At 45.4% G+C, this 12,307-nt stretch overlaps 1 protein-coding gene across 2 annotated transcripts in view; it reads right to left on the minus strand.

The window, feature by feature from the left end:
- THUMPD3 (THUMP domain containing 3) overlaps positions 1–12,307 on the minus strand; it is a 350,792-nt gene that overhangs the window by 1,663 nt on the left and 336,822 nt on the right. Inside the window, exons 2-8 of one of the 2 annotated variants that reach the window (XM_061456021.1) lie at positions 3,895–4,151; positions 3,574–3,651; positions 2,537–3,076; positions 1,355–1,485; positions 887–956; positions 416–531; positions 112–222 (exon numbers count right to left, since the gene is read on the minus strand). In XM_061456021.1, the coding sequence (XP_061312005.1) occupies positions 112–222; positions 416–531; positions 887–956; positions 1,355–1,485; positions 2,537–3,076; positions 3,574–3,651; positions 3,895–4,110 (1,262 nt within the window). In that variant the 5' untranslated portion in view covers positions 4,111–4,151. Of the gene's footprint in view, positions 1–111; positions 223–415; positions 532–886; positions 957–1,354; positions 1,486–2,536; positions 3,077–3,573; positions 3,652–3,894; positions 4,156–12,307 lie in introns of those variants that run through there. The other variant, XM_061456020.1, reaches the window with a different exon arrangement.

Below are 12,307 nucleotides of genomic sequence, written 5' to 3' on the forward strand. Positions count from 1 at the left end.
AGTATATAATACTTCTCAATTAGCTAAGTAACTAAGTAGGGAGAATACTGGACAGGATGGCATATGCAGCAGCAGCACCTCAGCACAGCACCTTTACCAGCGACACCTCACCTCTTTCCAAATGGCATGTCTGACACAATGATGTCCACAGATCCAGTCCGCAAAGGGAGATTGCAAATATCCCACTGGATGATGTCTAAGGGTACGCCTGGGGAAGTATTGCTGCAAGTGCAAAGATGGTTATCTCAGACATGGTTTACAGAGAGTATTTTTAGATTAAGGAGGTCTATAATGTGGGCAAAAAGAACAAATGTGAAAATACAAACAAGACAGTCAAATGCATGAATGCAAAATGGATTTCTCTGCACACAGTATTACAGGAAAAGAAAATCACTTCTCTCTTTGCACTTCTCACCTTTCTTTATTCTCATTTTTCTTTAGTAAAGAACAGATGTTGTTTGCTGCTCTCTTTACAGCTTGAGGGTTGTTATCACCAGCGATGTGGTAGCAGCTAGGCCATTCTGTAGCTCCCTGTGGGGAAATATTGACAATAAGCAACACTAGCTGATGAATTTAAACTGATGAATTTAAAACAAAACAAAACAAACAGAAGAATCACTCAAACATGACAGAATACAGTGATTTTAAAATCCTGTATCTGTTACAGGTATTATGAACCTTAAAATTTTAATGTACTTTCAGACTTAGTTTCTTCCTGCTACAGGTTTGGGAAGCAAAAAAACATCCCTTACGAAAAGTGCACCTGTTTGAAAGCTGCCGAGACACTTCATTAGTTCACTGCTCAGTTATTAACAAGGGAACTTACATATCATTCAGCTGTAGATACTGTCATGTTTTGTAAGTTATAAAATAAAGGAGGAATCACCTCTATTGGTATTGCACCTGTACCACACATAGGATCAATTATGATGTCCGTTGGCTGTGGATCACAGAGCCTAAGGAGCAGAAGAAAAGATGTGGTGAGAACTCTTAAAACCATGAATTTCTGTAAGAAAGGAAAATGGAACTATTTCAATCACTCTGATTAGAACAAAAAAACCTCCTATGTGATTCTCCCCAACCCCCCATTCATTAATTAGCATTTTATAAATAGCAGTACAGGGAAATACTTTCAAGCATGTGATACATAATTTTGTTGGCTAACACAGCAAACAATTGACATCCGCTGTCAATTACAAAGCACACTGCTTCAGCAACTATGCTTATTTTCTTTCTTTCTTAAGAATTAACAGAAAAGGCTTTTGAAGAAGGGGTGGGTGGACAAAGGATCTAATTTCCAAAACAAAATGACTTGTTAACTGAGAATACTACAACACTATGCAATTGCACTGACCTAAGCATGCCATAAGCGAGAGTTGAACGCAGAGTTGTGGGTCCAAAATGTGTAATATTTCGTCTGTGAAGACTCTCTTCTGTTAATGCAATACCCACAACTACTTCATTATTGTGAATATTCAGAAGAACCTAGAGAAAAAAGCTTGAGCTATATTTCAGGAGTAAAGAGAAGTTATCCATGGTACTACTGGTAAATATGAGACTCAAAAGTGGCAATTTAAAAAACATGAACTACACATAAAAGAGCACTCCTTGAAGAAAAGCAATGCACCGTTTTATGGCAACAACGGACAACATTCTGGAGAGCATTCACACATTTGCTCATTCACACAGAACCTTTTACACAAGAGTTCAGAAACTGCTATAACCACAATGCTGATTTTTTGAAAGTTGTGTTTTATAAGTACGGGGAGAAGCTGGGTTCTGCAAATCACAGTGAAGCATCTACAAAGCAGCAATTAAATCATATTTCTAGTCCCCTCCATTGTATTAATCTGGAAGGTGAAAAGCTTGCTGTAGGGCAGCAGGCCACCTCTTCACATACATGCAAGAAAAAATTGGGGTTTCTGACCCTCAAAAACAGTGGACCAGTCCTCACCTAACTTCTGCCTTCCCTATGAAAAGGAGTAGATACTGGACAGTTTAACAGTTTCTGCCCCCTCACCCATAAACTACAGCTTCCAGGTAGTGTATCTTCTGCTAACTTACATACAAAACAGCAGATTAAGGAAAGATCCATTGAGGGTGAAAGTAAAGCAGAAAGCACTTATGTTGTATTTAAATATGAGTAAGACCAAGTGATAGAGGAGGAAGCAATACTCAGTACTCGAGCTTTTGCTGCAATTGAGGGAGAGGGGAAAGGTTTTGGGCACCAACTTGGGTGATGTTAGTCAGCTGACTCAAGAAGACAACAGCATTTGCAGAGCAAAAGAGGGACCCAGAGAAGGGGACATGTGGGGGAGCACACTGGGCCAACAAAAGGGATCACTATGATGGATGGCTAAGGCAACTGGTGGGATGTCAGGACACACACAATGTGCCCATAAAATAAGTGCCTCTGAGGAGGCCATGACTTCAGCATTTCAATTTTCAGTTCCAGAGTCATCTGGAGATCTGTATGCATCAGAACTAAGAGTTTTTACAAAAAAAATGCAAGTATTTCCAAGGCACAACACTGTACCTCCACATCAAAGTTAGTCATGTCAGCTTTCCACTGGAAGTGCTCCTGCACAGCTCCACCGAAGTCTCTCGCAGCCTCGTTTGAGGTAAAACTGTGCTTGTCTCCTGCTCTATTGCAGGTCACACGGAACTTCAACACCTTCGCCTCTCCATCACTCGTCCTGCTGTCATCAGCCTTGGTTTCAGTCCCAGCACCTGCCTGCAATTCATCTTTAGCATCTGATTGTTCATTGTTACCCTCCTCCTCTTTTTCCTCATTTTGAGATGCCACTTCTGGTGTCTTTTCTGTATCCTGACCATCAGCAGGTTCCACACCTGCAGTGTCTTGGGCATAGTCCTCCTCTTCCTTGCTGTCTTTTTGATCCACTTCTTTGTCTTCTCCGTCACTATTCAGCTTCTCTTTCCTCACAGTACTCTGTGGATTGTGTTTTTTGCGTTTTGTCTTTTTCTTTTTTAAGCTGTTGTTCAGCTCCCAGACTTTCAATGGATCATTCCAGGGCAGCTTTTTAACCAAATCTTCCAAATCCTTCAGAGCATCCTCCTTTAACAGACAAAAAAAAATTGTGATTTATAGTCATTCTATCCCTTCAAAAGCTATCATTTTCCAAAAAGCCTCTCAAACTAGTTTCTTAACCATATGCCCGTATTTAAGAAAAGCTTATGGCTTTTTGTGCTACTTACGGCATAACGACACTGAATGACACAGAACTCGTATTTCATAACTGTCTTGTCGAATAAACACCTAACACTAAAATGACTGAAGTGATACTTCACTGTCTTGCGTCTGTGTGACCTACAAGCGTGGCATTAGCTTTCATCCCAGATTTTGTCCATGCAACATATTTAACTGAAGAAATGATGGTAGACAACATGACCATGCTTCTGTTTGACAGATCAGCAACGAGGAATCAGGATAATACCATAAATAACCCCCCAACTTGCTCATAAAACACAATACTTTCTGTAACTAGTGCTACGTTAAAAAAAAACAAAACACTACAAACCCCAGAAACAGTTGAGGGATGAGGAGTAACTCACCTTGGTTTCTTTAAATTGATAGTCTTTGAACTCCTGAACAACAACAAACAAGTTATCCACTGACCTTAGGCGATGGACCTGGAAGAAACGAGAAACCGCGGCGCACGTTACCGACCAGGCCTGCGGAGGGGGCTGCGCTTGCTGCCGTTAGCCGGGAACCTTACGGCCCCAGTTCAGGGACCGCGCTCTCCCACTCCACCTCGGGAGCGGGGTGCCCGGCTCAGCGTGGGCCGGGCCCTGCCGCTGCCCACAGCCACAGCGGCGAGCGCGACACAACCGCCCCGGTACCAGCCGCGGCCCCGGCAGCGGGAGGGAGCGGACCTGCGGCAGGCCCTGTGCCGGGACCTCGAAGTAGATCTTCCCGCGGTCCCTGCTGATGCGGGAGGTCGAGCCCAGCTTCTCCTGCACCTCCTCGGCCGCCATCAGCTCGAACCCGGTGGGCACGGTGGCGCCGATAACGGCAGCCAGCTCCGCGCCCTCCCCAGCCGGGGCTACACCGGGACCAGGCGATCCCGCATGGCCGGCCGCCTCCGCCATGTCCCCGCGCCGAGGGACCGAAGGACCGGACCGGAGCGGGTCTGACCGGACGCTCCCACCACCCAGCCGGCCCCGCCGACAGCACACACAGCGCCACGCGCCGCCGCCGCCCGCCCCTTCCGCTTCCGGGCCGCTCACCGGCCAACTAGCCGCAGGGCGACAGCGCCGCCTGCTGCCCGGCGGCTCCGGCCCCGGGCCTCGGGGCGCTCGGTGGGGCGGGCGGCCGGTCCCGGCTCTGCGGTCGTCAGCGCGGCCGGCCGCCGCGGGCGGGAGAGCCCTCTGCCTCCGGGTGTCAAACCGTGGGTGGACACTGCCTGATTTGCCCATGTTATAGAAGTACCGAATTCCCTGGATCTTCGGGATGCTGCTCTGGGAATGCGTCCAGCACCAGGACTGATTTGTAAATAAGAACCTAACCGCTATACGGGCTTTTTTAGGAGGCACAGAGGGAGAGACAGGCCACTCTAAATATCTTCATAACCGTGGCTGCATCAGTGTGATGAAGTACGAACTGCATGAAACTGAAGGAGCACTGTTTTCCATCCTCTCCTCTCCAAATCATAGAATCAATCAATCACAGACTGGTTTGTGTTCGAAGGGACCTTGAAGCTCATCTAGTTCCAGCTGCCTGCCATGGGCGTCTTCACCTGTTCCCAGCATTGGATTTATAAATGTAAACCCAGCTCGCCCCTGCAGCTCGCTCTTCCTCAGTGGCAGTACTGGCAACAGCACTGTTTGTTTTCGTTTTCCCACGTACGGTCTGATTCCGCTCTGGCATTTCAGTAACAAGCAGGGTGCCTCAAGCACTGCACTTGCCATTGAGCCTTCTGAAGCACTGCTTTGCTTTCACATGAGAAGTATGTGTGTGAGAGTGTGTCTCAGAGAGGGAAGGTGTGGGGTTTATGCCATCAGTTTATTTTTAACTTGTGATTCGAGTCTGAAAATACAGAATTTAAACCATGGGATTTGGGTCATAAACACACTGGAGAAAGTTCCTGTGAAATGGGTTCTATGATGAGAATTTAAAAATAAGCTAAAGCAGAGAAAACCACTGGGGTATGCTTGCATCTTGTGATCTATAGCTGGCACCCTGAGAGATCTTTCCAGTGTGGTGGCAGTTCCACGATACCGGCTGTGATGGCACTGCATAAACTTATATCCCCATGCAACTGCTGAAGCAGCCTGTGGTGCTGCCCCTTTACTGCAGTATTTACAAGGTGCAGATGAAGTTGGTGTGGTTTGCCAGCCAGGGGATCAGAGCATCCTGCTCCATGCCTGCAGCACTACAAGGGCACACCAACAGCAGTAGGAGCCCCAGCAGGCTGGGTCCTGGGGTGTGCGTCTTGCTGCTCACATCAATGTTACAGGTTTTGCTTAGCTCTATGCTGCAGCAATGCCTGTAGTGGGGGAGAGCTTTGTGGATCAAGTGAGATAACGAACTCGTACTGCTGAGCTACTCTCAACAGCAGACTTTTCAGCATATTTTGGTGAAGGTATTTGCCAGACACTTAAATTAATCCCATATGTCTGGTCTATCAGCAGCAGCTCTGACCCTTCCCAGCTGGTCTCAGATTGAAAGGTGAGAACCGGTAATGAGCCTGCCTTGCTTCACCTCCTGAAATCTGTCCAAGCATCACTCGCAGAACCATTTCCTGCCAGTGGCCAGGTCCTGCAGTAGCTGAAGACAGCTGTTTGTCTAATACCCATACAAGACTCTTAGCATAATGCCCCACTTTGCTTGCAGCTTTCCTCCCAGAAACTCCTGACATGCTCTGTGGATGTAGAGCTGAAGCATCTTTCAGTTTAAACAGGGGGAGATGTCACCTTTGTGAATGACAGAGGCAAAACCACTCAGACCAGCACTGCACAGCGCAATATGTGACAGTGGGAGTGAGGAGAGATTTTTGCCTGAGGATTCAGGACGAACCCTCCTGTGTGGGAGGCACGCTGGCAGTGTTCTGTTCAGATCTTATCCTGAGAAGGGTCCCACACAGTGAATTAGAGGACAGGCCTCCCACACGATCTGGAAGGTGCAGACTCAGCCGTCTGCATGTCCTTGGCTGCCGCTGAAATCTATGTTATTTGTTGAACCCTTAGGAAAACTCTGCAGTTGCTTTCAGTGGGAACGTGGCGATGCCCTGTGGTGATGGCACAGCAGCGCTCTATGGGACAGAAGAGAGCTGACCTGGCAAAACTAAGAACAGTTTCCGTGGAATCTCAGTACTTTAATTCTCATTCCTTGATCAACCTTCGGTTATAGAAAGCTCCTGTATATTTCAAAGGCTTCTTGAGTGAATGTGAGATAGCACCTTTTGTATTCCATTGTGTATTATGTCATTTCTATCTCTTTCAGTAAAACCACACCATAGATATGTTGGTCATTGGGGCTGCATAAATATATAAGCTGGGAGATAGTGTTGCAAATGTAGATGGAAAAAAGGATTGTTGCCATACTGTTCTAGGAGTAGCAGCATGCATGTTCTCATTTATCCAAGCAGCCAATTAATTTTTTACATATAGATAATATCGGACATGTGTTTTGGTAGGAGAGAAAAACAACAAACTGCCTTCAAGAGAAACCGGAGTTGTATTTTCATGCCCATTATGAACCCCTGTTCCCAGAACCAAGAAATCAGACTGGCTCACACAAGAGCAAACCTCCAGTTAAAGCAAGAAGGTACCTGTTGGGTGGACCTGTTAGGCTTGTTACAGACTGAAGCGGTTCCTGATGAGCTGGCAGCATCGATTTCACAGCTGGTTTAGTGCATACCTGAAGAGGAGCATTACTGTCCATTTGTCTGTAAGGTTTTGTGCGCTGGGTGAATTGGGTCTGTCCATTTGGAAGGTGCGCTTCCAACAGCAGGCTGAATCCCAGAGGATACGGTGGTTTTCTTCACTCTTGCTCATCAGGGCTAATCAGCAGAGTGATGGAAACAGCAACCATCCAACTAAAGAAAGTGTGCTAATATTATCCTGGAGTAAATTATTTGTCTTATAATGTTGGCATATAACTGAAGAACATTCACAGCAAACTTAACGTGCTAATAACTTATGCTATAATTGGGACTATAGAATGAATATAAACAAAGAATAAACTGGATTTTGCATCATCATGTACCTCAGAATAGGCGTATGAGTGTGCACAGAGCTCTGTGGTTAGTTTGCCACTGACTTGCTGTCTGGCATAATTCGCAGATTTGTTTTTAAAAAGCACAGTTTGGGTCTCTATGTGGTGAATTGGGGTTTTCTTTTCATTTTTGTTGCTAGCTTCCCCCATGAGAAAATTTGGGGTTTCTGTCTTTTTTGGGTGTTTGGGTTTTCTTCATAGGTGACCTGTTGGATAACTGGATGGATTCTTTCAGTTCAGACCTAAATAAGGCAACTCGGTGACAAACCGTTCAGAAATGTTCCGTTTTCAAAAGATGTTGTTTGGCTGGAGATAGTGAAGCAAACAAACAAACAAAACTCCCAAGAACCTCAAATAGCCAAATCCTTTCCTTTCTCCAAAGCTCAGTTGCCACTTTTGGACTGTTTGTGCACCACCGTGCCCCTGTTTTGCAGGGTTCAGAGTTTTCTCCAGAAAGTCTCTGGAGTCCTTTGGTGAACAGCTCTGAATCTTAGAAGTGAAAATCAAGCAAATGAATGCTTGTTGGCTTTAGGGCAGCATGAGAAGGATGCACTGTGCTGGGACAAGGTGCACTGCAGCAAGTTGGATTTCAGCAAAACCTATGGGGCAGGGGGAGATGTTAGCATGGACTGTGGGGGATTGAAATGCCGGTGTGTTTGCAAACCACTGTCAGTCAGACAGCTTGCAAGAGCAGCTTCCCTCTGTGCTGCTGGTGAGGGGCTGGCACGGTTCCATTTGGAACTGCAGTGCCAGCCTTCCAGTGAGCCAGAGCCAGCACTTGCGAGCAGGAGCACTGGGCAGTGAGGCAGGCAGTGGGATTGAGACCTGATGGCTCTTCCTGCTGCCACACGAGGCTGGCAGAGCAGTGGGCTGCAGGGCAGAGCTGGGAAGCCATTCCCTAGCAGTGTTCTTCATCGAGTTACTTCATTTTTCTTAAGTATTGCTATTTCCTATGTGAGAGAGAAAGATAATATAGTATAGTGTTTGGGATTCTCCAACTGAAGTATAAAGTCATGTTACTTTAAACCCCAGAGTTCAGAAGAGAGGTGAATTGTCAACTTAATGGTTACCGGATGGCAGAGAGTTAGTATTTATGGTGAGCCCTGTGCCTTGCTCAGAAGAGGTGTGAACTGAAACTAGTGGGTGATAAGCCGAGCCAAATAGTTAACAACTTAAAATGAGAAATTGCATAGCAAACCCTTGTTACTGGAGGTATTTTGTTAACAAGGGGATGGTCCCACCTTTCCTGTCCCCAGCAGATTTCGCACATGAATAAACCTCAATTAGCAGCCTCTGTATGGGCAGCATGGAGGTTGCAGAGCTGTGTGCAGATGAGTGATAAGGCCATAAAAGAACAACAATCTTATACTATACAATGTAGAAGATGTGCTTAAAATGTCATACTGATGAAGCCATTCAGTGCTGGATCGTGCACATCTCTGCCTCGAGAAACCCAGGTTTGTTCTCTATGAGGTGTGTTAAATGAAAACTCTGCTGAGGGAGCATCATCTAGCAAGAAACATAATGTGCACACAGAAGTTCACACCATCAACAGTTTCATGAAAGCAGTGAAAGGTGTTAAAAGTTCTTGCTTGACTTGGACCAGAATAAATGAAATTAACTTCTTGGATTGGTTTAATTAATTTGGTAGGGCATAAACAGATTTAGAGATGGCAAGTTTTGTTTGCACCTGCCTTGCCTGGAGAATCTGCTTATATTGAGTTAATTTTAGAGCTGTAGGATTAATTTGGTGTGAACGGGTGTGATTTGTCCTGCAGTGACAGGGATGTGTTGTATAAATCCCATCCAGCACTTGATTTTGCAAAGGCTGAAGTTCTCTGAGAAAGGAAATATATTTTCTTCTAACCCAGTCCCTCAACACACAGCTGCAAAGCCTGTGACTTTCAAGACATACCTGAGGAGGATCCTGGTCTTCATGAGAAGAACAGCACAAGTGGGGCTCCTCAGAGAAGTCCAGTTTTATAAAAAAGCATAAAGGAGTGCTGGGATCCCTAAATATTCCAGGCCATCATGGGAAAGCTGGAGGATAGGAATAGTTAATATCCGTGACACATCATCTTAAGAAATCCACATCAAACAAAACCTTTAAAGTGAGACAGTTGATCTTTTTCAGTGTCTGGAATTTGCTACAGACCATCTCAGTTTTTACTTTGGACTGAAAAACATCATGATTAATCCAAATTAAACATCACAATTGATCCAAATCCTTGGCATCTCACAGCGAAGTCCCATGTAAGCTACCATGTGTCACTCCAGATGTGTCAGCCATTCAGTCAAGCAAAAGCCGGTCTACATTACTGATGTGCAGCTGGTGCTTCCCTGGTGTCTCTCATCCAAGGGTGATGCGGGCTTTGTGTTGTAGCAGCAGCGTGTGTTGGGTCTGGCAGAGTGATACGGGTGTAGCTCAGTTTTCATGGTCTGCGAGTTCATCTGTCCCCATGTCCATTGTAATCTTGGAGGCTGTTGGGAAGGATGAAGTGGTCAGGGTTTTCAGGATCCTGTCTGCAGATAGCCTGGAATGCCTGGTGGAAAAGACAAGAATGGTTCCAGACGTACTGCACCTAACTTCATTAGCGGAGGAACTATTGCCTTCACTCATTTATTTGAGGTGGTTTGTGGCTACTTGATGAGTTAAACTTCAGGGCCAATGGAGTTGATTGCCTGAAATGTCCTTGAATGGAGAGAAACATTTCAGACACCCTAGAAACAATTCTTTGGCAGAATGGCAGAGAAGGAACCACAGTGACAGCACCAGTTAGACAGCGAAGAAGGCAAACACAAACAGGTGAGAAGCACTGACCTCCGGTGGATCAGGACTCAGAGCAGCCAGCACTCTTGTCTTCCTAGGAATTACCAGGTAACTGCAAATGACTTTTTGTACCCTGTGGCAGAAGCATGATAATTATCACTGCTAGCCCTAGAACCATGCTGCTGTCTTCATTCAGTGCTACAGTGGAAGCTGTGCAGGTCTTACTTGGACTCAGTACCAGTGTATTCTGCATGGGTTTTTTTCTTCAACTCAGTGCTGCATGACACCTGTTTTGTTTTGAATATATACATTTCCACCTGTCTCTCTGTCCTTGCACTAGCATGTCACACTGCAGGACAGAGGAGGCTTATCTATTGGTTGTGGTCACAAGACATTTTAGATCCAAATATGTGAACAGCAAAAACTCAGTTCCACACATTTTCCTGTGGATATGAAGAAAACCACATGTCTGTGTAAGAATGATGGGCTTTCTATATTCTGCTTATTTAGCCATAACTTCTTTTAAAATACATACGAAAACAGTAGAGTGAACTAATTTCTGGGATAACCTTACTGTCTTTACTAGGTACATTTGAGGCTCATCTCAAGGTAATCCTGGGTTCACTGTGATAATCAAAATCTGGAGAAACTCAAGAAATAGTAATGTTTTGCTCTGTTTATATCTCTTCCTACATTCATAAAGCATTTCCCCTCTGGTGAGCTATCTTAGATCTCCGTATCAGAGATATCAACTTGCCCTTAGTGAAAACAAATGCACTGCAGACCACCAATGAAGCCCTGTATACGGGTCTTGCACATGGGCAGGAAATCACTGCTCTGTGTGCATGGTTGTTAAGAGCAGTGCCAACAAAATGAATACTTGCATGATGCTGAGTGTTACTAAAAATGAGTTCCCAAGGTACTCCAGACTTGTGAAGATTTTTATAGACCATTGCTCCATTTGGCAGTTAGAGGGTAAAAAGGAGAGGTGCTTGAAAAGCTGTAGTCAGAGCTAGCCGAAGCCCAAATCTTATTTGAGGACAGATGAGCAAGAAAATCAAAGTTTTTCTTTGATTTTGGATAAACATAGAAAATTACTTTCTTCGAAAGGCACATTCAAGGAAGAGTTTCCTGTTATTGCAGCTAATATAGATCTGGATTGCATTTTTTTGCTTCTGGTAGATGGACTGGGTTGGTCTTTAGTTCAGAGAAGAAGAGGACAGTGGTAGCTCCCAGCTCCAACCATCTGGTCTCAAATTCTTGAGCCACTGTTTCCCTTCTCTGTTAATGTGTGCAAGTCAGTTGTTAGGCATCTGAATCCAACTGCCGGGTACCTCCAGCAACCAAAGAGTCTTGCCTAATCTTGTAGGTACCTAAAAGCTATGGATACCCAAATTTCTGTCAGCATGCATGAATGTAACTGCTGAATTCCTGAAGCTGTTCATCAGTTCGTGCGCAAGGCCTGGGAACATTCTCAGACATGACTTACTCTTTTTCCAACGTGCCCATGGAAACTCATCCAGAGATACCAATCTCTTTCTTAAATCAAAGCATCCTCCACCTGATCCCTTCCCAAAAGAAAGATACTGCGACCTTCTGCAGTTAGCTTTATAGGCTCTCTTTTGTCTTGTCAATCAGCTGGAGGGAGAGGGTCCATCAGAGCTCCTCTTCCACATGACCTGGAGAAGTCTTCCCTGTGGGTGTCCTAGCCCTTTGTTCCAGCTCTGTGTGGGTTAAGTCTCTGCTGTTGCAGTCACCTCTCCCATGTCAGTACTTACTGGACCATTGCCTGGTCTGGGAGCTGAGGTGCTTCCCTGAGACAAAGCTGACCATGATTCCAGCTCCCCTTCCGAACCTGTCAGGGCAAGGAGATGTAATCCAGCCAGTGGGTGTGGGGAAAGCCATTTTTCCAGAGGAAAAGATAATTTGTCTTACATGCCACGGGCCAGGTGGTGAATTTCAAGTTGGACACAAGAAGTATTTAACTGCTTTAGGGTCTGAACCATACCTCCCTTCTCCACATTTCTTGCTGGCTAGCTTAGGTTTAGATGGCTTTCTAGATCCCTCGCCGAATATTTAACCATTCATCTCCATTATGGTACTATGAAGGAACCTGTCTGCACGCCCTGGTCAGTACTGTGGATCTCCTGGCAGCAAAACACTGCCCACTTACTCTCCACCCCATAATAACACAAGCTACTTTAAGCCCAAATCCCAGTGCTTTTCACAGTGTTGAGCTCCAGTGTGATTACACACTGTAAATGGAGCCTAGCCTCCTACACCGTTTAGACATACTTGAA

The sequence above is a fragment of the Pezoporus flaviventris genome, unplaced genomic scaffold (genome assembly GCF_033815535.1).
Source record: "Pezoporus flaviventris isolate CSIRO_AGI_PZ_B2104156 unplaced genomic scaffold, CSIRO_AGI_Pfla_v1 ptg000021l, whole genome shotgun sequence".
Taxonomy (NCBI): Eukaryota; Metazoa; Chordata; class Aves; order Psittaciformes; family Psittacidae; genus Pezoporus; species Pezoporus flaviventris.